This window comes from Staurois parvus, unplaced genomic scaffold (assembly GCF_062004578.1).
Source record: "Staurois parvus isolate SC_StPar_1 unplaced genomic scaffold, SC_StPar_1.0 ptg000618l, whole genome shotgun sequence".
In the NCBI taxonomy this organism is placed as follows: domain Eukaryota; kingdom Metazoa; phylum Chordata; class Amphibia; order Anura; family Ranidae; genus Staurois; species Staurois parvus.
In genome coordinates, this window is record NW_028318414.1 from 3248845 (window position 1) to 3272880 (window position 24036).

The 24036-nt window shown below is 44.3% G+C and overlaps 1 protein-coding gene across 1 annotated transcript; it reads right to left on the reverse strand.

The window, feature by feature from the left end:
* Positions 1-16700: 16700 nt before the first annotated feature.
* LOC149449466 (putative ribosome-binding factor A, mitochondrial) lies at positions 16701-17327 on the reverse strand. The gene has a single exon (XM_089693200.1). The coding sequence runs from the start codon at positions 17325-17327 to the stop codon at positions 16716-16718; it is 612 nt and encodes a 203-aa protein (XP_089549326.1). The 3' UTR covers positions 16701-16715.
* Between the last annotated feature and the right edge of the window lie 6709 nt (positions 17328-24036).

Genomic DNA, 24036 nt, shown 5'->3' on the forward strand with positions numbered 1-24036 from the left:
CTCCATAATGGCAATCAGCTACTGTCAGTTCCAGTTGCTTACGCAGTTTCAATGAAAGAAACGTATGAAAACTTGAAAGAGGTTTTAAGGTGCATCAACTATGATGAACATCAATGGTCGATTTGTGGTGACCTGAAGGTGATTGCTATCCTACTTGGAATTCAAGGTGGATATACTAAGTACTGCTGCTTCCTCTGTGAGTGGGACAGTCGTGCGAGAGAAATGCACTATGCCAAAAGAGAAACTAGAGCCAATTGACAAATTTCATTGTTATATTTGAACTCAGAATGTGAAATTCATTAAGAAATGGATCCTTTTGTTTCCAAAACTGGCAAAAAATAAAAATTTGTTGAACAGTGTAATCAGTGGATCTTGGGTGCAATGTTGTGGCTCCTGCAGATGGTTCCACTAGCTCCTGGTACATTCCAAACTATGAACCTGAAGATACAGAAGTGGAGGAAGTATCAATGCAGTGCCAGTGACATCAATGAACATGTGCTTCAGTAGGCTTTACAGTCCCTCTGCTATGATGGTTGATAGTGTTTCCATTCACAAAAACCCTGCAAAATGATTTGGGGTGCCAAAAGGAGGGAGGGTAGTAATTGTTTGGGGGTGGGGAGGTGTTCATGGTAATCGGATGTAACATGAAACATGGTCGTAAAGTTGGAGTTGTCTCTTAAAGCGCACCTCCACCTGAAAACTGTATTTTGGTTTGCAATGCAAGGGGTGTGCCTGTGGGGAACTCCAGGGACTGGTCTGGGCTCTGCAGGAGGACACATTGTGGAGAACAGCTTTTCACCTGGCAGCTTATCTGCTGCAGCAATTAGTGTATTTAATTTATTTTTCAAAAATTTAATATATACATTCCTTGAGCAGAAAACGTTCCTTGGAAATGTTGATGTAGGAATGATCTTAAAACCCAACTCTAGCCAAATATTTGGTATGTATAGAACGGTTAAGAGTTTTTTTCCAAGAAAACATAGAAAAAGGCCAGCACTCCAACTGAACTTCACAGATGACTGTTTACTGAAGTCCCATGTCAGTAGAAACACCAATCTTTTGTTTTAGTGTTTCTACTGATATGGGACTTCAGTAAACAGCCATCTTGGAATTTCAATTGGAGTGCTGGCTTTTTTTCTATGTTTGGATTTGCACAGTGTCACCATTTAACCAAGCAACCATCCCTTTAGATGGATTATAGGAGATTTATGTGGTGGTTTGATGTATTGCATGTTTTTACTTTCATCTGTGTCCCTGTTAGGGAGATTTCCCCTCTCTTTCTGCCAGGACAGGATGTTATAGGAGACACCTATTGCTGTCCTGTTCCAGGTACAACCACATCCCCTATTTCTTGTACAGGTATTATGGGGACCGGAAGTACATTGCTGAATGGGCTTTGGGTCATTCTGCAAGCATCGGGAATATGATAAGCTGCTCATTTTAAGCTTAAAAAAAGGTCTCAAAAAAAAGTTAGCAGTAAAAGTCATTGTGTCATTTATAAAATTAAAATTCAGTCACGCTTTAGGGAGCCTGATCGATATTGCTCCACCATGCACTTGCTGCAGTCAATATATTTGGTAGAATGACTGGACACTCAGGAGATGAGACTTCCCCCCTATTTAAGGGCTCGTTCACAACAGCAGCCATGTTGAATGATCGGTCTCTGGTGTACTGGGAGGAACAGGCGCATTGTTGAATCAGAGCAGAACAGGATGTATGTCACTTATGTGACATCTGTGCCCATTCAGTTTTTTTGTTCACATTTTGACAAGTTGGATCTATGGGCTGCTGGATGTAAACAGACTTGTGTCCATTTACATCAAACTACCTTTGTTCCATCATGTTTTGGCCTAAAAAAATGGAAAAAGGAACCTGGTTACTGCGTTACTCAATCTACGCCCCCCTGGTGTAACTAACTCACAATTCAAACTTATTCTACAAGTTACTACGGCAGCCAAGCAGGTCATAGCTAAGTCGTGGAAATCTCCTTCCCTAAGCATTGCAGTAGTTAAAAATAAAGTTACCCAGGCCATGATTCACACTAAAGTGAAAGCCACAATTCTAGAAACTATCCCTAAATTCCGGAATGTTTGGAACCACTGGGTAGAGTGTTTCCTCTTTGACGACTCACTTCTTAACCCGTGATAAATACTCCATACTACTCTGGTACCATTTCCTACCAATCTCACATACTCCTCCATTTACTGCTGCTAACTGTGGAGTCACTTACCCCTTCTCACCCCTCCCCTCTCACCCTCTGACCTCCCTGACCCATCCTCCCCCTTTTTTCCCCCTAACCATCCTGTATAACTCTACACTCCTATGTTATGATCCCCCTATGAAACATTGGGGAACGCGCCTATTTACTTGTTAACATTTTGTATGTACCTAAGCTATTAGCTTTACCCATCTTATGTTTCTTGAAAATGTCTTATTGTCAAACCACCATTCCCCTCCTCTCCCCTTCTTTGTAAAGACACTATTGTCATTGATGCCTATTATTATAATCTTATGTTTGAGAAATGTCTATCTCCAATATCCCTTCTTTTCCTCCCTGTTAAAATGCCAATAAAACATTTGAACAAGAAAAAAACAGAAAAGGATGCAGTCCTTTTTAATTTTTTTTGTAGACCTGGATCGATAGGTGCAAGTAAACCACACCTCCTATTACATCCACCATGGAGTTTCTGATCTGGTCTGTCTGAAAAACAGATGATTGTAAAGCCCGTGTGAAAAGGTCTTATTGCCTTTACACACCATATGCCATCAGCAGAGGGCAATAATAAGTTGAGTTTGTGCATGAGCCACAATAAGGTAGTAAATATAAAAAATGCAGCGCACAAATGAATAAAATTCTAGTACATCAAAAGATATATAAATAAATATAAATATAACACAGATGGTATGGCATTTATATACGCATCTGTGTTATATTTATATTTATTTATATATGTTTTGATGTACTAGAATTTTATTCATTTGTGCACTGCATTTTTTATATTTATTGTTTAGAGGGTTGGAGGTTTGACCTTTTATGCTAGCTGCCATCTCTAGCACTCGTTTACCATTTTATCAATCATAATGAGGTAGTGTTTTGTCTTCTATGTTCTCTACTCACATGAAGTCCAAACACTGAAAATGCAGACGTGGTTGACCACTACTTCTAGTCATCCTTCAGGTTTAACAACTTCAGTAGTTTCTGGCATGGTAATTCAAGCATTGACATCAGTTGCTATAAACCTGTTGCTGGTCTGTGACTCAGGAAGTATTCAAAGCGGAACTACAGACAAATACAAAGCTAAATACACAGATGTATTACATATAGGGGGCAGTGGTGTATTTAGGTGTTGTGCTGCCCTAGGCAACACAAAAATTGTTTGCCCACATGGACACCGACCAACACAACTCCCCCTTACCCTCCCGTGGAGAGAGAAATTACATTGATCTACAACACCCCTGCACCCCACCTGGGAGAGCCTTACACTACCCCCCCCCCCGGTGATAGAGAGACACTCATCTTCACAGCTCTGGACATCCCCAGGAGCGAGAGCCAGGCTCTACATACACCATCAAACAGCCCACAGCCTCTCTTGGATTCCACCTGGTTCCCATGGTGCATTTGTCCCTTCTTTCATCCCTTCTTCTAGGGGGAGGTGCTGCCCCCCTGAAAAATGCTGCCCTACGCAAGTGCCTAGTTTGCCTTGTGGTAAATACACCCCTGATAAGGGGGCTGTTTTACCTGCCAAATGGTATGTATTTCTTTGCATTCAGTCAGGAGGAAAGGACCTAGTCTTTCTGTGCTGCGGTTTAATTTTTACTTACAGGCCCATCCCTATAGTGACTGGACAGTGAAAGGAGAAGCAGCACGCTGATGAGCTCATCACTTGTGTTGCTAATCCCTCCCCATCACTGAGCTCTGCTGTACAAACTGTACAGTAGACTGCAGGAGGCTGATGCCAAGTCAAATTCAGGTACTCACACTGCTTGCTTTTAAAAATATATTAAATGATGTAACAATGATGACAGAGCTGCATCAATTTGTGCTTTTTAAAACTGACTTTAAAGGGGACCTTTACCTCCCTAACAGAAACATTGATGGTGTATGCATCAGTGCATACTCATCCACCCACAAGCCATTTTAAAAATTTAAAAATTTCTGTAAAATTAACTTTTTTTTCTTCCAGGTTTTCCAGGTGCAACTTGGGAAGGCCATGCCACCAGTGTTTCCAGGGTAACCAAGCCTGTTCTGGCACATGCACAGTACATGATCTGGGGTGGCTTGGTTTTGAACAATATTGTGCCAGGTCATGCACTGTACCAAATAGCTCTTCCCCCTGCTCTTATTCCACACTGCCAGTTTTAAAAGAAGACGTCATCAGTGGCTGGCTTCTCCAATGGCTGGCCCTTCAAAGACAATGCTTCTGATCTTGTGCATGCACTTTATGTGATCTAGAACGGCTTTTTATTGTTCAACAACAAGCCAGCCCAATCTTGTGTGACACATGAGCAAGATCACAAGCAACGTCATTGGTGGGCTGGCATAGAACAAGGAAGTAGAAAAATGGCCACCACTGACATCATCTTTTAAAAATGGCAGTGTTGGATAGAAGGAGGGGAACAGTGGTGCTTTAATGTGTGATATACAGCAAGGAAATGGCAAGAACTGAGCCCTAAATGTACTGCTACACAGATATTACTACCTTTACATGGAAGACCCACAGGCCCCCTTCACACCTTGGATTCCCCTGGAACCCTCACGGAAACACGTGTTTCTGTGCACGTTCCCAGACACGCATTGCACAATTTTTTAATGGCACCCCAAACATGGGTATCAGTCATGTGTTTTGTCATAAGACAAAGAGCATGAAGACTGCAAAACAAAGGTGCTGGAGCTACCTTGGCAAATCTGGTGCATGCAGGGCAGCCCATTCAAGTGAATGGGCTGCCTTATGTTGTCACACGGCAAACTTGCAAAAATAAAGGTGTTTTAAAACATGTTGAGTCGTGAATGTGTGAATGTAGCCCAATGCAACTTTTGTTTAATTGTAGAACCAGTGCCCATATCCTGATCAAACAACGTTTCATCTTTTTATAATGCACTTTTATATTAAAACGTAAGATGCATTTTGTCACTTGTTAATTCATTTTATTAAAGGAACAGTTCACACAAAATATATATTTCAGCTACAGGTAGACACTAAAGGACAAAATCATATATCAATTTCCTATGGCCTCATGGACTATGGCAAGATGTCTCCTTCTGTAGAAGTCTCACTTCTGCTACATCCTCCATAATGAAAAATAAATTAGAGATTCAACATGTAGATTAAGACTATAAGATTTATTCTATACACGTCTTACTAATATTTAGATTTAGTATTAGCAGTTATTCTTATTAAAGCAGAACTCAAGCAAAAAAAAGATAATAATGAATAGCCTGTTTAAAAGATAAAATTGTAAAATCAGCTTTTGCGGCAGTATTCATCTTCAATCCAGAGTTTGGTCCACAGTACTTTTTTATTTTACCATTAGATGTCCCCAGTCTGTTAGCCAGCATCATTCACCCCACATCCTCTGAGCCCAGGTCATCATGGACTCTCCTCAGCCTGTTAGTGCATGGTGAAGGGAGAATCAGCACAGTGATGAGCTCATCTTTCTGTCATTCCCCTATCAGCATGTTTCTTGCCAGCACGAACTGATTGGCTCCATGGACTGCTTCTTGCTCCTTGGTTCACACTAGTACTGCTGCATAACCTTCTGTTTTTAGTGTGTTTTTATATATTGTTTATTTATAGTGTTTTTTGTATATTTTTTTGATGGGTTTTCATGCTTCATGCATTTTTTGATAAGAGGAAGAGACTGGTTATTAAACACAAAACCCTGCCAAAAATGCATGCACAATGCTGAACCAAAAAAAGCACCTGCACCTTTTCAAAAATCACAGTGCGCCATGTTACATTGATGTGAACAGGGATCATAGGGTATGTGACTTACATTGTTGTGTAATGCAGCGCGACAGCAGATGCAGGAGAGATTGCACGAGTGTGAACAGAGCATTGACCATTTTCCCGATGCTCTATAGTAGAACTACTGCTACAGGGCGGCAGGGCTGCACAAAATCATGTATATATACGTGATTTGCATTTCTGGGTAGGGGCCATAGCTAGGGATGTCAATCACCGGGTCCCGGCCGAAATTTCCCCGTCGGGGAAAGCTGACAGTGGAGAGACCTGTGTGTAAACAACACAGGTCTCTCTCCTGCCAGCAAGGACATGCTGCTTTGTATTTCTCTGCACAGCAATTAAATACAAAGCAGCATGTTTCCAAAACACACACAGCACATAACGTATAACAGCACACAGTTAACCCTTTGATCACCCCAGATATTAATCCCTTCCTGCCCAGTGTCAGTGCTTTTTATTAGCACTGATTACTGTATTAGTGTCATTGGGATGTCAGTGGCAGTTAGTCAGTTCCCACCCAGTGTCAGAATGCCTGCCACAGCCCTGCATTCCCACTATAAGTCGCTGATCGCCGCCATTACTAGTATACAAATAAATTACAATTCCAGTATATACCACCATTTGTAGAAGTTAAATCTTTCACAAAAACAAATTAATTTACATGTATTGGGGTTTTTCTTTTTAACTCTATAACTTTCCTACAGACTAAATAATAAATACTAATTTGGGTTATTTTCGCCAAAGACATGTAGCAGAATACATTTTGGCCTAAATTTATGAAGAAATTTGATTTTTTTTTTAAATGTTTGCTGGATATGTTTTATAGCAAAAAGACAATGTTTTTTGGGTTTTTTTTCAAAATTGTAGGTCTTTCATTGTTCATAGCAGAAAAAATAAAAAATGCAGAGGTGATCAAATACCACTGAAAGAAAGCTCTGTTTGTGGGAAAAAAAGGAAAAAATTTCATTTGGGTACAGCGTTGCATGATGGCGTAATTGTCAAAGTAACACTGTGCTGTATAGGGCAAGTGGTTAATAATTACATAGCGTCATTAATTTTTGTCTTTTATATCTGCCCAGCGTTCAGCTTTAAATACAAAACACAAATATAGTGTAGAATTAGACTTTTTATTAAGTGAAAACTATTTCATGATATAATGACATTTCAGCTGGCTTTGCTTTGCAGTGGGCACTTTTCATAATGACACCACAAGATGGCAATAGCATGCAAGCCTTAGAGCGTCCTTTCCATTTCACATGCACTGACATTGTTGAATTAGTCTTTTCTCATTTTATAGTGAAAGCTAAAACTCTTTTATTACCAAGAAATGGATTCAAGTACTGTTATTGGGGAAAAAACAGGGGACATGCACAAAAGAAAAGTAAAAAGTGAATGGATATAAAACTGAGTCATTTTTTATTGAAAGTTGAGATGATGCTGGAGGCCACAAAACACCACTTTTATACAGATTTTGTCAATGAAACATAGCGATAGTAGCAATTTTATGGTAGATAGTTGAGATAGAAGAGATTTGCATGACTGCAGAGCCTCACTGATATGCTAGGTATAAATTTTTCTAATGGTAATAATAGGTAATAATTGAAACGGTATTAAAGCTAAAAACAAAAATATAAAATATTACAGCTTACTAATTCATAACACAAAAACAAACCCATTGACTGTTTCACCAAATCGTTATATTCACAGCATGAGTAGTGCGACCCTCACCAGGGCTGTTAGCTTAAAGTCCCTGGTTCTATTCCTGCTAGTGCAGCAGCCAGGCAAACAGCAACTTCACACTGACACTGGAAACACAGTCCATAAGCATTGCCTTGTTTAACCACTTCCATACAGGGCACTTTTACCCCTTCCTGCCCAGGCCAATTTTCAGGTTTCAGCGCTCTCACACTTTGAATGACAATTGCGCGGTCATACAACATTGTACCCAAACTAAAATGTTATCATTTTCTTCATGCAACTAGAGCTTTCTTTTGGTGGTATTTAATCACCACTGGGGTTTTTATTTTTTGCTAAAATAACAAAAAAAGACCAAAAATTTTGAAAAAAAAAAGTTTTTCTTTATAAAAGTTTGCAAATAAATAATTGTTCTTCATAAATTTAGGCCGAGATGTATTCTGCTACATGTCTTTGGTGAAAATAACCCAAATTAGGATGTATTTTTAAGTTTGTAGGAAAGTTATAGAGTTCACAAACTATGGGATAGATCTGAATATTGATCAATCCTGAGGTAGTGACAGCTAATCTAATTTCTTGAGGTCCAAGAATGTCAGAACAGTACAGATATCCCCCAAATGACCCCTTTTTGCAAAGTAGACAGTCCAACGTATTTCATACCAGGCATGGCGAGTTTTTTGAAGTTGTAATTTTTTTTGTAAATTTTTCAGAAAATGAAGAAATTAAAAATATTATTTTTACTATTTTTTTTTTTACATACTGTCATTAGTGCAGTACAGCGTCATCATATAACTGGCATGGCGGTGATCAGGGACTCTAACTGGTGACAGTACGAAAAAAAATTTATAATTTTTTTTACATTTTTTTATTTTTAATTTTCTTATTACATTTTTTCTCTTTTTTAAGATTTTTTTTTTCATATTTCACTATGACCAAAGTAGTATAATGTTACCATAGTAACATTGTACTACTTTGGGGAAGTGATCAGTTTTTTTTTTTTTTTTTGTTTACACAATTTGCTTATAGCAAAGAATTACTTTGCTATAAGCAAGCATTTACCTGAATGAAATTGATTCATTCAGGATTTTTTTTTTGTGATTAGCTGTGATTTGGCCACGGCTAATCACATGACACAGCTGGGCTGTGATTGGCCCAGCTTGTGCATGTGATCGCTGTAACCATTCACAGTTAGACTTAGACACACTTGTATACAATGGATGGCATGAAAGGAAGCCATCCATTGTATACAACTGTCATGTGACCTGCTGTGATTGGTCACAGCAGGTCACATGGTACTGGCAACAGGGCCTGTACACAGATCTGTCATCGGCAATGTCCGAGGTACATGGCTAGTGACAGATCGCGCCGCAGCGCGGCCCTGCGGGTATGCGCAATGCACGTTCCAGAAAGGATGCCATATGGGGTCCACCCGGAGGGACGAGCTGTTCGCCCGGCCGCCATCTTGCTATAGGCCGGGCGGCAACTGGTTAAAGTTTATTGCAGCAGTAGCCTCCCCAGCGGTCTGATTATGTCAGTATTTCTGTGCTCAAAGCGTTACATTTTTTTGCATGGAAATACGTATTTTTTTTATTGTAGGCCTGTAATTTTTATGAATAACTCACTAAAATATGTCCAAACAAGAGTCTAGTAAACATCTCGGGTATGTTAAAATTTGAAACACGAAATCATAAATTATAATTTAATAAATAATCATAAAAAAAATAATAAATTTAATTCCATAATATAATCAAACCAAAACCACTGAAATTTTAAATATAGCGCCAAGTTCGCACATCACTGAGCAAAGTCGCAAAATCGTTTTCAGTGTCTGATGACGAATTTCCCCACAAATCATTATCACTCAATTCTGCAAGTGGTTCTGATTTACTATCGCTGTTCTCTAGCTGGCCTAAAACTGCTTTTGACCTAAAGGCACGCTTTTTGGACGCCATGGACGTTTCTCAGTTTCCAGGCAGAAAGAACGGTAAAAATGCAGGCAGGGCACAGGACAAAGCACTAGGGACAAAATGTATGTGAAATGGTTTGATACAGTAACGTTTTATTATGTGATTTTAGTGTATTTAGTGAATGTCACTTTTTCACATTTTTAAATTTCCCGCCGTTCCGTCCCCTGTACGTCCCAACGTCGCAGGCAACGGAACCCAGAAGACGGATGCCGGCATCGGCCGGAGGACATTGCCAGGGACACTGCAGGAGGGAAATCACAGGAGCGAAGGACAAGGTAAGTGAAGAAGAGATCCCGAAGCAACGCTACAAGGTATTACCGAGTGTAGCTCAGGGTTACCGCTTGTGGTGCTGAAACTTTACCACGAGTTATACTCGGGAATACCTCCAGGGAGGTTAATTGGGATGGGGTTCAGGGCACTGTGGGATACTCCAAAACTGTAGGGCTGTTAAACTCAAGGACTGCTACATTTCTGTTCTGTACAAGATGCTGGCTATATTGGACTGCCTTAAACTGCACTCTACTGTCACATGGCTGAACTTGTACAACTTCTGACTGTACTGTGCAGTGGAATAATGTCCTTACAGGATGTCTTCAACTTCCGACCTCAATGCACTGTTTAATTGGGCAACTATGTGCAAAATGAGGTTTAATGTTGATAAATGTATGGTTATGCACTTGGGGGCTAAGAATATGCATGCATCATACATACTAGGGGGGGTACAACTGGGGGAATCAATGGTGGAGAAGGATCTGGAAGTTCTGGTAGATCACAAGCTTAATAATGGCATGCAATGCCAAGCTGCGGTTTCTACAGTAAAGTGAGCAAATTCATCTCTTTTATTAAAAGAAGTATAGACTCCAGAGAGAGATATCATGTTACCCCAGTACAAATCATTAGTAATACCTCATCTGGAATATGCAGTTCAGTTTTGGGCACCAATTCACAAAAAGAACATTGGGGAACTGGAGAAAGTACAGAGAAGGGCAACCAAACTGGAGGAGGAGATTAAGGGGGGATATGATCAACATGTATAAATACATCAGTGGTTCATATAGTGAACTCGGTGTAGAGCTATTCACCCTGAGGTCATCACAGAGGACAAGGGGACACTCTTTACATCTGCAGGAAAAGAGATTTAATTTCCAAACACTGAAAGGATTCTTCACAGTAAGAGCTGTGAAGATGTGGAATAGACTCCCTCAAGAGTTGGTTCTGGCCAGCTCAGTGGATTGCTTTAAAAAAGGCCTGGATTATTTCTTGGATACACAGAATATAACTGGATACTATTTATAGGTAAAGTTGATCCAGGGAATATCCGATTGCCTTTCGGGGGATCAGGAAGGAATTTTTTCCCAGCAGGAGCAAATTGGATCATGCCTTGCTGGGTTTTTTTTGCCTTCCTCTGGATCAACTGTGGGTATAGGCAGTGGTGTATTTAGATTTTGTGCTGCCTAGGCAACACAAAAATGTTGTGCCCCCACACTGAGAGAGCGAGAGAGTTCAATAAGTGTGTGTATGTATATATGATTCTCTCTCTCTCTCCCTCTTCTCCTCTCTTTCTCCCTCTCTCTTTTCCCTCTTTCCCTCTCTCTTCCCCTCTCTCTCTTTCTCTCTCTTCCCTCTCTCTCTTCAATCTCTCCCTCTCTCTCTGTCTCTTCTCTCTCTCCCCTCCCTTTTCTCTTTCTCTCTCTCTTTCCTCTCTCCTCTCCCTTTCCTCTCTCTCCCCTCTCTCATTCTCTCTTCTCTCTCTCCCCTCTCCCCCCGTCTCTTTTCCCTCTCTCTCTCTCTCCCCTCTCTCATTCTCTCTTCTATCTCTCCCCCTCTTACTTTCTCTCTCTCCTCTTTTTCCGCTTTCTCCCTCTCTCTACCTCCCCTCTCCCATCTCTCTCTCTTCCCTCTCTCTCTTCCCTCTCCCCCACCCCTCTCTCTCTCTTCCCTCTCTTTCTCTTCCCTCTCTCTCTTCCCCCTCTCTCTCATCATATGGGACTGCACACACACACAGTATGATTACCCCCCACCTTCTCCAAGGGCTGCTGATCTCCAGGCAGCAGAAAATGTGGGCAGGGTGTGGTAATCATATTGTGTGTGTGCAGTCAGATATGTTCTTTCAGTGAACGTGTATCATGTGCTGGATGGATGACAGGAGGGACAGCCCAGAGAACACAAAACAGCTCACCTCCTCTGGGCTCTTTCCTCTCTGCCACTTCTCCTCTCCCTGCTCCAGGCTGTCCCCTGGTCTTGTCTCTGAGTGTAGGTGGGGGAAGGAGCTCAGCGGGGAGTGGCCACTCAGGAACACCAGGGCAACCACTCCATCCAGCCAGGTCTGTCTCTCCCTCCAGCAGCAGAAAGCCGACGGGAGGGAGAGGAAGAGAAACCTCAAACCGGCTTTCAGCTGCGCTTTCAGCTGCTGGAGGGAGAGATACACGAGAATTGTTTTGCAACTGCTCTCCCCCACCACACCGATCCTCCTGCTGTATGGGCCACCTATAGGAGAACCAGTGGTACCTCTCTGATGGCAGCCCTGCATGGCTTTGTCCGCTTACCAGGTTCCTTCTTCTGGGGTTGTGATTCCGCACCCCTAAAAATTGCTGCCCTAGGCAAACACCTCGTTTGCCTCTCGGTAGATACGCCCCTGGGTATAGGATTATAATATATATATAATATTATTATTTAATTTATTTTTTTTAATGGTAGAATTGAATGGACTTTTGTCTTTTTCAGCCAGACTAACTATGTAACTATTGTACAACTCTTGGCAGCTTTAGGCACATTGAAACAATATGGCACACTCACAGCAGTCTTGCAGAGCTCCTGGTTGCACTGCTATAAATTGGTAGGTGAAACACCCCACAGAAACTTCTCCACTGTGTAACAGAATCGAGTACTCATTCAGTCCCATATAGTAGAGCTTCCTTGCTCTTATTCCCCTGGCTCTATCCAGACTCTGACCCAGGATCTCTTTCTTGGGTAGGCACCCCAACTAAGTCAAGCTGGGACCTTGACATCTTCAAAAAGAATAGCCTCCTCAGGCTTCTCTGCCCCAGGGGCAGAGCCCATCTCACAGCTGTCTCCTCCAAAAGGCTGGACCCTGTATCTCTACAGGCTGCCAGACCTCAGAGTATTTATGGCCTTTCCCTCCATCTACTGGGTATGCCTCCCCAGGAATTGTCAGGAGACTCATAAATATTCAGGTCACCTGTCCTGTTTTCCCTTCCATTTTACTTCTAGAAATCTCTAGAAGAGAGGGGGAAGTAGCAGAACAACAGCCTGTGAGACACTGAACAGCTCTAAGTAATCAGCTCCTGCTCCACTGATTACAGTGCTAAAACTAAATTTGGACCAGAAGCCTACTCTAAATAGCAGGGTGCTACACATGTCATGAATGCTAACTGGCACATTTTCTTGTGCTTGCAACTGAACTGTCAAACCATCAAATGAGTGGTATCATAGCTATTCACATATGCAGCACCATGGCAACAGCAAATCAAACAGAGGCTAAGATGGCAGCTTCCTTGGCTGTAAAGGATAGGAGAGTTCAGCTTCGCTTTAAATGTGGTGGCTGCATTTGTTTTCTATTTTTGGGAGTTTTTTCCCTTTATTTTTCTCTGAGAATCTGGCCAGCAACACATTTCTTGTCTTCGGGTGTCTCCACTGTAGATGAAGGAGCAATAGAGACACTATTGGACAGCAGCATTGTCATTCTTGGGAGAGGGTAAAGTTAGGACTTGCAGATTTAGACTAAAAAACTGAAGCTGAACTCCAGCTAACACTTTTTAAGCAGTTACAGCTGCAGTTTTCTTTTCTTATGGGATAAAGGTTTTACATAAATAAATAAAAGCTGATCATTGTAAGCACCCCTGTCAGTGGCAAATGGTTTGTCTCAACTGTCCAATTGCACAGGACAGCTTGCTCTATTAATGTAAGTTGAAAAATAACACACCTACTGGCAGGATTACTAGGTGAAAATAAAGGGAAAAAAAATTATGTAGCCACTATATCTAAGAGTTGGTAAACTGCAATATATTTGGTTTTAGCTTTAATACTGCTTAAAGGGTTTGTATTCCATGGTGGCCTTTTGTCTGTCCTCCTATTTATCTTTATGTCATTCTCCTCTTCTTTCTCCTAGTCTTCCTCCAGGGTTGTTGCTAGGATTGTGAAAGACCTAGAACAGTGATGGCGAACCTTTTAGAGACCGAGTGCCCGAGCTGCAACCCAAAACCCACTTATTTATTGCAAAGTGCCAACACTGCAATTAAACCTGAATACTGAGGTTTTAGTTTAGAGAAAAAAACCCATACATTTACATCTATTGTCTTAAAAGAAAAACACAGTAACAGATATTCCACTGACCGCTAGCACAAGGGAGCAAAGTTCCACTGACCACCGGCACAAGGAGGCAAAGTTCCACTGACCAACGGCACAAGGGGGCAAAGTTCCACTGACTAAAGGCAGAAGGGGGCAAAGTACCACTGACCACCGGCACAAGGGGGCAAAGTTCCACTGAGCACTGGCACAAGGGGGCAAATCTTCACTGACCACCGGCACAATGAGGCAAAGTTCCACTGACCACCAGCACAAGGAGGAAAAGTTCGAATGACCACCAGCACAAGGAGGAAAAGTTCCACTGACCACCAGCACAAGGAGGCAAAGTTCCACTGACCACCAGCACAAGGGGGCAAAGTTCCACTGACCACCAGCACAAAGGGACAAAGTTCCACTGACCACCAGCACAAGGGGGGAAAGTTCAACTGACCACCAGCACAAGGGGGGAAAGTTCAACTGACCACCAGCACAAGGGGGCAAAGTTCCACTGACCACCAGCATAAGAGGGCAAAGTTCCACTGAGCACCGGCACAAGGGGTCAAAATTCCAATGAGTACTGGCACAAGGGGGAAAAGTTCCACTGACCACCAGCACAAGGAGGCAAAGTTCCACTGACCACCAGCACAAGGGGGCAAAGTTCCACTGACCACCAGCACAAGGGGGCAAAGTTCCACTGACCACCAGCACAAGGGGCAAAGTTCCACTGAGCACCAGCACAAGGAGGCAAAATTCCACTGACCACCGGCACAAGGGGGCAAAGTTACACTGACCACCAGCACAGAGGGACAAAGTTCCACTGACCATCAGCACAAGGAGGCAAAGTTCCACTGACCACCAGCACAGAGGGACAAAGTTCCACTGACCACCAGTACAAGGGGGCAAAGTTCCACTGACCACCGGCACAAGGGGGCAAAGTTCCACTGACCACCGGCACAAGAGAGCAAAATTACACTGACCGCCATCACAAGGGGACAAAGTTCCACTGACCACCGGCACAAGAGAACAAAATTACACTGACCGCCAACACAAGGGGATGAGGGAGACTGAATCCAGGCCTATAGTTAGTTAGTTAGGGTTTCTGTTTATTTCAGGCCACAAGTGTTGTTACTGATTATTGGAAGGACTCCACAACTTAAAGTGACATTTCACATTGGAGAGCTGATAAAATCCTAGAAACTCAAGCCAGACTGGCGTTTTGCTCAGAAGGAATACTCAGGCACGTGCTACAGGGCCAGTCATGGGAGAGGGAATACTGTAGATTTGTGTAAGATTGTAAGCTGTTGTGCTGCACCACAGGCTAGCCCATACCATACACCCATACACTGATTCCTGCTCTTTAAGGGTAATAACAGGTAAGGTGTGGCAGCTTAGTTGTGCCCGCCAGTAGGTGAATTACTTCACTATCTACCTTCATCCATCAGAAGGCACCGTGCTGTGCAGCACAAGGGTCTCAGCCTTTGGGCTGGGTGTATGTAAATTTATTGTATGTTCTCAGCATTTGTGGTTGTGTTTATTTGCCACATCTAAGTAAAATTCTGTTGTGGCAAAAGCTGGTGCTGAGGTTGCTTTCCTCATTCGTGGCTTCACTGTATCCTGGGGAGCCCACCCCGGTACACGGCTTACAACTCTATAGAAGACAACAAGTTTCCTAACTGCCTGGTGTCCTAGCTGCTCTGGATAGACAGTTTGAGCCCCCTGTATATGTGTACTGAGTATCCTGATCCTCTGTAACTGCCCCTCTCCTCTGTGCTCAATAGTCGGACCTTATTATAAATTTTTCTCCTACTGAGGAGCTTGGTCAGACAGCAGTGAGGGGGAGTGGTCATTGTAGCTGTTGACTACGCTATCTCAGCTACAATAGCTCAGGTCAAAACAGGACCAAGTGCTCCATGCACTTGGTGCCCTGGGGGATTCCATTAAGATTTAAAATAATGATAATACTTCTTCTTTAAAGATGAACTTCATTAAAGTAGTCAGGGGGTACTTAGCAGACAGCAACTGTTAAGACAATGAACACTTTGGTTAGGAATATGTAATATGCACTATAGCATTAAGTCCAGGGACTAAGAGCGAGCTGAGGAGCATTGCATGGATTTGGTATCTACTATCATGATGAATGTCATAATAAATGTTAGTCCAGAAAATGAGTCTTTGCTAGAATTACTGATGGTGTGTGTTGAGTTACACTACTTGACTAATTATTATTTCTCTGTGACTATCACTTTATCATTGCTTTGTGTCTTTAATCTGTCTTCTCCTGTCTAAGCTGAGCTCTCTCTCTTACCATACTTGTGTATACACCTCCTCCCTGCCTCTCTCTGTAGTCATTCCACTGTATCCTGTCTACCTGTATGCATCTTTCCATGAGGCTTACAACGTTAAAATTTTTCTACCTATGATTATTCTCCATTAAACTGAACATTCAAATGGGTTTCCTCATCTGACTTCCAGAACATGTGAGTTTATTATAAAATTAGTGCAGCGCTAAAAGTAGTGATAATAAGAAAGATATAAGTCCACTGAAAAGTCTTGGTATTGGACGTGTCCAGTGACAAATGAGGATTCAAAATTGGTGATCCGTGTGGAAACGGCTGAAAAACGCACTCACCAGAAGCAAGACACATAAACGCAGTGTGCATCTAGAGCTCATGGATCCTCAATCCAGAAGGGGATAAAGCTGGTCCAGTTACAGGAATGGTGGATCCCTCCTCTGTGGATGCAGCAACAGATCCTCCTCTCCCCAATAAGGTGTAGGATTCCAAGATCAGGATTCTGCAAGCAAAAGCTCCTCTTGCCTCTTGGCATCTTCTTTGTCTCTCAGAAACACAACTGGTGGAACTTTGCCAAGAACATGATGGCTTATCATGAGATGCCTAAATCGTGGAGCATGCTTCTGAAGTACTGTGTCAATTTCAGCATCAGTGTCTTTGTTGCCACTGCTCAACCAATACGCTCGACAGACAGAAAAGTCTGAAGATACAGATACCTTTGATAGTTCAATACACAATTCATTAACCTCCTCACTGACTTCTGATGTTCCCAACAGGCCAGTTAACGCATGATACAGGATCACATTTAGAGTCTTAATACGAACATTATTTTCTCTCTTTTCTGTCTTCTGCTGTTTCATCAAGGCCAGTAAACCAGGTGGCTTGTTTTCCACGGGAAGATGCCAAGTGCCTTCATGCCAAAGTCTTTTTTTGTTTTTAGAAGAGAACTTGTGCAGATAGTTCTTCGCGGAACACTCGGGCGATGAGTGGACGTATCTGCAATGACTGAGAGACGTTGCCGGAGCAAGGATGCCAAATACGTATTTGCAGAATCCTGATCTTGGAATCCTACACCTTATTGGGGAGAGGAGGATCTGTTGCTGCATCCACAGAGGAGGGATCCACCATTCCTGTAACTGGACCAGCTTTATCCCCTTCTGGATTGAGGATCCATGAGCTCTAGATGCACACTGCGTTTATATGTCTTGCTTCTGGTGAGTGCGTTTTTCAGCCGTTTCCACACGGATCACCAATTTTGAATCCTCATTTGTCACTGGACACGTCCAATACCAAGACTTTTCAGTGGACTTATATCTTTCTTATTATCACTACTTTTAGCGCTGCACTAATTTTATGTTATTCCATTTTAAGTACATATTGGTTGCTTAGAGTGCTTAGCCGCTTTCAGGACTAGCGCTCACTGTTGTGTTTTTCTATTTGAATGTGAGTTTATTCATTGAGTTAAACTGTCTGACCCGATGCAAGAGATAGATTTAACAATGTCATATAGCTGTATACATTGCTGGATATAAAGTTTTTGGTCTTGTAGTTGAGTCAGAACAGTGTGGATGGACTTTTGCAGCCAGCACCCCGGAAGAGAGAAGTATGTGATTACTACCCTTGACAGCAGAACATAATGCACACAGGATAAAGCCGGAGAGAAACTGGGGAGACAAACCAGCAATATACAGAGGAGCAAGAGAGAGTAATCTGTAAACATAGCAGAAGGACAGGTTGGGCAAAAAACTGGCAGAGGCTGAGGGACAGTCTGGGTCAGAAATCTAATTAGTTAAGGTAATTCATACAAAATTAAAACTAGTAAGAGTTGGTCGTAGGAGACCAACCAGGAAGTGGAGCAGAATAAGTATGAAGACTGAGACGTGATCACATAGCCTGGGACTAGGTCTCAGAACATGGCTTGGCTGCTATGGCAAAACAGAAGAGTGGAGCAGAGGTCATGCGTAAACAGGAAGTGACAAAATACAAAAAAAAAGAAAAAGCCATAAGTCACATGAAATTGACAACGAAACTGACAAACCTGACAAAAGGCTAAGGGGTCACAGGAGTGAAGGGTGAGCTGCAGGATTAGAGTTTAACGTGCCACAGGTACATAGCATTGTTTGTGAATAAGAGATGCAGGCACCCAAATGTATTGTGAACATAGGACACCACTAAGGTTGCAATTTAGTTCCTTACATTAGGAGTATGTAATCTATAACTTAGTGTATATAGTTTAGGTGTCAATAGTGTATAATGCACAGAATGCAGGGGTCAGGAGTAGAGATGAGCGAATCGAAGTAGCCGAAGTGGAATTCGAGTCGAATATCGGAAAAATTTCGATTCGCGCCGAATCCGAAAAATAGCCTAATTCGGACGCGCGAATCGAAATTTTTCCGAAAATGGCGGCTGACATGTGCGGCGACGGAGCGGGGATGTCTGGGAAGGCGCGCAGACAAGGCGCGCTGACCCATAATGCATTCCTCAACGACATGTGATCGCATCAGCCAATCAGCAGCCAGCCAGCTAGCACTGTGTAATGGTCGAGCTATAAATAGCGGCCATTTTGGAATTCTTCATTTGCCTGCAGTCATTGAACAGAGGCAGACCGCTCTGTATTAGGGACAGGGACAGAGTTAGGGCCACAGAAACGATACTTGGGGACAGAGAAACGATACTTAGGGACAGAGAACTATTACTCAGGGACACAGATTTGTTAATTAGGGCCACAGAATCGTTACTTAGGGACAAAGAAACGCTAGTTAGGGACACAGAATTCATACTCAGGGACAGACAGAATTGTTACTGAGTGCCAGAGAATTGTTACTTAGGGCCACAGAAACGTTATTAGGGCCACAGAATTGTTACTCAGGGACAGACAGAATTGTTACTGAGTGCCAGAGAATTGTTACTTAGGGCCACAGAAACGTTATTAGGGCCACAGAATTGTTACTCAGGGACAGACAGAATTGTTACTGAGTGCCAGATAATTGTTACTTAGGGCCACAGAAACGTTATTAGGGCCACAGAATTGTTACTCAGGGACAGACAGAATTGTTACTGAGTGCCAGAGAATTGTTACTTAGGGCCACAGAAACTTTAGTTAGGGCCACAGAATTGTTACTCAGGGACAGACACAGAATTGTTACTGAGGGCCACAGAACTGTTACTTAGGGCCACAGAATTGTTACTCGCACAGACACAGAATTGTTACACAGGGACACAGAACTGTTACTGAGGGCCACAGAACCGTTACTTAGGGCCACAGAATTGTTACTCGCACAGACACAGAATTGTTACTCGCACAGACACAGAATTGTTACTGAGGGCCACAGAACTGTTAGTTAGGGCCACAGAATTGTTACTCGCACAGACACAGAATTGTTACTCGCACAGACACAGAATTGTTACTGAGGGCCACAGAACTGTTACTTGGGGCCACAGAAACGTTAATCAGGGACACAGAATTGTTACTGAGGGCCACAGAACTGTTACTTAGGGCCACAGAATTGTTACTCGCACAGACACAGAATTGTTACTCGCACAGACACAGAATTGTTACTGAGGGCCACAGAACTGTTACTTAGGGCCACAGAATTGTTACTCGCACAGACACAGAATTGTTACACAGGGACACAGAACTGTTACTGAGGGCCACAGAACCGTTACTTAGGGCCACAGAATTGTTACTCGCACAGACACAGAATTGTTACTCGCACAGACACAGAATTGTTACTCGCACAGACACAGAATTGTTACTCAGGGACACAGAACTGTTACTGAGGGCCACAGAACTGTTACTTAGGGCCACAGAATTGTTACTCGCACAGACACAGAATTGTTACTCAGGGACACAGAACTGTTACTGAGGGCCACAGAACTGTTACTTAGGGCCACAGAATTGTTACTCGCACAGACACAGATTTGTTACTCGCACAGACACAGAATTGTTACTCAGGGACACAGAACTGTTACTTGGGGCCACAGAAACGTTAATCAGGGACACAGAATTGTTACTGAGGGCCACAGAACTGTTACTTAGGGCCACAGAATTGTTACTCGCACAGACACAGAATTGTTACTCGCACAGACACAGAATTGTTACTGAGGGCCACAGAACTGTTACTTGGGGCCACAGAAACGTTAATCAGGGACACAGAATTGTTACTGAGGGCCACAGAACTGTTACTTAGGGCCACAGAATTGTTACTCGCACAGACACAGAATTGTTACTCGCACAGACACAGAATTGTTACTGAGGGCCACAGAACTGTTACTTGGGGCCACAGAAACGTTAATCAGGGACACAGAATTGTTACTGAGGGCCACAGAACTGTTAGGGCCACAGAATTGTTACTCGCACAGACACAGAATTGTTACTCGCACAGACACAGAATTGTTACTGAGGGCCACAGAACTGTTACTTGGGGCCACAGAAACGTTAATCAGGGACACAGAATTGTTACTGAGGGCCACAGAACTGTTACTTAGGGCCACAGAATTGTTACTCGCACAGACACAGAATTGTTACTCAGGGACACAGACCTGTTACTGAGGGCCACAGAACTGTTACTTAGGGCCACAGAATTGTTACTCGCACAGACACAGAATTGTTACTCGCACAGACACAGAATTGTTACTCAGGGACACAGAACTGTTACTGAGGGCCACAGAACTGTTACTTAGGGCCACAGAATTGTTACTCGCACAGACACAGAATTGTTACTCGCACAGACACAGAATTGTTACTCAGGGACACAGAACTGTTACTGAGGGCCACAGAACTGTTACTTAGGGCCACAGAATTGTTACTCGCACAGACACAGAATTGTTACTCGCACAGACACAGAATTGTTACTGAGGGCCACAGAACTGTTACTTGGGGCCACAGAAACGTTAATCAGGGACACAGAATTGTTACTGAGGGCCACAGAACTGTTACTTAGGGCCACAGAATTGTTACTCGCACAGACACAGAATTGTTACTGAGGGCCACAGAACTGTTACTTAGGGCCACAGAATTGTTACTCGCACAGACACAGAATTGTTACTCAGGGACACAGAATTGTTACTCAGGGACACATAATCGTTTAATTAAAGAGTATGTCAGACAACATGCAGAGGAGTGGCAGAGGAGGCAATGTTTTAGGAGCGAGCAGACGTGGCAGCAGAGGAAGGGGTCGAGGCAGCACTATTCGCAGCCAGAGGCCAGTGCTCCCGGTGTCATCCAGCGGTCGTGTCTCCACCGACAACCCTGCCGTCATCGATTGGTTGGCTCGGTCGTCTTCCTCTTCCCAGGTCACCTCTGACACCTACAGCCAACGGTCGGTGGGTACGTCAGACACAACCGTTAGTTGGCATGACCCGGGACCAAGCCCACTGAAATCACGTGTCCTCTACCTGCCCCTGTCCTTTGGTGTTCCCTCACCAAGCGAAGTATCGCATGCTGTGGGCTCAGCCCCACTGTACAGTGAGGAAGAGCTAACAGAGGGCGGTCAGGAACGGGGGGAGACATCCGCCTTTTCAGCAGCCAGGCGAAGAAGTAGTGGCGAGGAGAGTGGCCCGGTAGCCGGTCTAGAGACAGGTCTGTCTCCTGACCCAGACGCAGCCGAGGGGGCTAGTAGTGAGGCGGAGACCCTACTTGCTGATGAGGAGGTTGATCGCACTTGGCAGCCTCGTCGTCATCAGGCAATTTCTTCCGCATCATCAGGAGAAGAGGGTGGCAGCTTGGCAGTGAGCGAAACAGTCGGTGGGTTGCCCAGGAGACAGCAGCAGGGTCGCAGCAGTGTCAGTGGAAGCAGTGTCAGTGGAGCCAAACGGCCACGGAGTAGAGCACCAGCTCCACTGCAGCCTACCACCACGGCCAGTAGTGGTGCCGGTGTGCACGGAGGAAGCAGCAGTCAGCCAGTGAGGAGTATCGGGGGCAAAGTTTCCTACTCGGCGGTGTGGCAATTTTTCGTCAAGCCGCCCGAGGAAGTAAACGTAGCCGTATGTCGACTATGTGGCCAGAAAGTCAAGCGTGGCCAGGGGGCCCATGTTGGGACTACAGCGTTGCGGCAGCATATGCAGCGTCGCCATTTGGTGGCCTGGGAAAACCGTGATAAAGATACGGCGGTTCTGCCCGCCCCAGCCCCCGCTCCATCACCCGCTCCGTTACTTGCTCCGTCACCCGACGTCAATCGCCCTCCATCAGCCAGTCAAGGCTCCAACACCTCTGCTGAGGGGAGTTGTCGCTCGTTGGCATCTTCCGCTCGTTCAGATGCTCCTTCTCCTGCTACTCCTCTTCACGGATTCCGTCAGCAGTCTTTCTTGGAATCCGTTTCCAAGAGACAACAGTTTGCGAGCACGCACCCGACGGTGCAAAAGCTGAACGTCCTCCTGTCCAAGTTGCTGGTGCTGCAGTCCCTCCCTTTTCAAGTGGTGGACTCAGCACCTTTCAGAGAAATGATGGCTTGTGCCGCGCCGCGGTGGAGAGTGCCAAGCCGTCATTTCTTCGCCAAAAAGGCAGTGCCAGCCCTGCATTCACATGTAGAAGAGATGGTGGGCCAGTCTTTGAGCATGTCGGTCTCTGCCAAAGTGCACGGCAGCGCCGACGTGTGGAGCTGTAACTACGGTCAGGGACAGTACATGTTATTTACGGCCCACTGGGTGAACGTGGTGCCGTCACAGCCGCACCAGCAACTTGGACAGGTCACGCCGCTTTTGCCTCCACGTTTGCACGTCCTTGGTCCGGCAAAGATGTCCGCCTCTACCACCTCTTCTTCCGCCGTGTCCTCAGCCGCCACCCCCGTGCCAAGTCCCATTACCCGACCGGCATATCACATGTGCAGGGCGCAACGGTGTCACGCTGTTCTGCACCTGGTATGCCTTGGCGAACGTAGTCACACAGGGGAGGAACTTCTGAGTGTAATGAACAGAGAAATCGACAGATGGCTGTCTCCGCGCAAACTGAAAATCGGAACCATGTTGACCGACAACGGAAAGAACATGGTGTCTGCTCTGCGTCAAGGAAGGTTGTGCCATGCGCCATGCATGGCTCACGTGTTCAATCTGGTTGTCAAGCGGTTCCTAAAATCCACCATCCCACTGCAAGACATCCTTAAAATGTCACGTAAACTTTGCATGCATTTCAGCCATTCCTACACCGCAAAGCACACCCTCCTTGAGCTGCAGTGGCAGAACGGAATTCCACATCATCGCCTGATCTGCGACGTTGCAACAAGGTGGAATTCAACCCTACACATGTTAGACCGCCTTTACGAGCAGCGAAAGGCCATCACCGATTTCCTGATGTTACAAGCGGATAAAGGTACTCCCCTGTGTAACTTCGATGTCAGCCATTGGCAGCTCATGCGTGACACCTGCCGCTTGCTCAGGCCCTTTGAGGAGGCCACGCTATTCGTGAGTCGGCAGGACTATGGGATGAACGACGTCATTCCTCTGTTGCACGTCCTTGAACAAATGCTGTTAACAATGGCTGGTCAGGGTGCGGTAGACGTGGCGCACAGATCTCAACGCCACATGACCCCTGTGGGGGCAGGACAGGAAGAAGAGGAGGAGGTAGAGGAGGACATTTGTGCTCAGGAATTATTGAGTGAAATGGGTGGTTTTTCCACTCAGCGGACAGGAGTGGAGGAGCAGGAGCATCTGGTAGAGGAGGAGGAGGAGGAGACAGAGGACCCAGACGCACCGTGGCAGTATGCTGTGGAGATGGAGGCAGGGAGTCCCTCGCATTCCTTGGCACAAATGGCCCATAGCATGCTCGGTTGCTTGCGTAGCGACAGCCGAATAATAACCATCAGACAGAGGGATGACTTT

Coding starts and splice junctions, on each gene's coding strand:
- LOC149449466 (XM_089693200.1), bottom strand. CDS start 17,327: ATGCAGCAACAGATCCTCCTCTCCCCAATAAGGTGTAGGATTCCAAGA.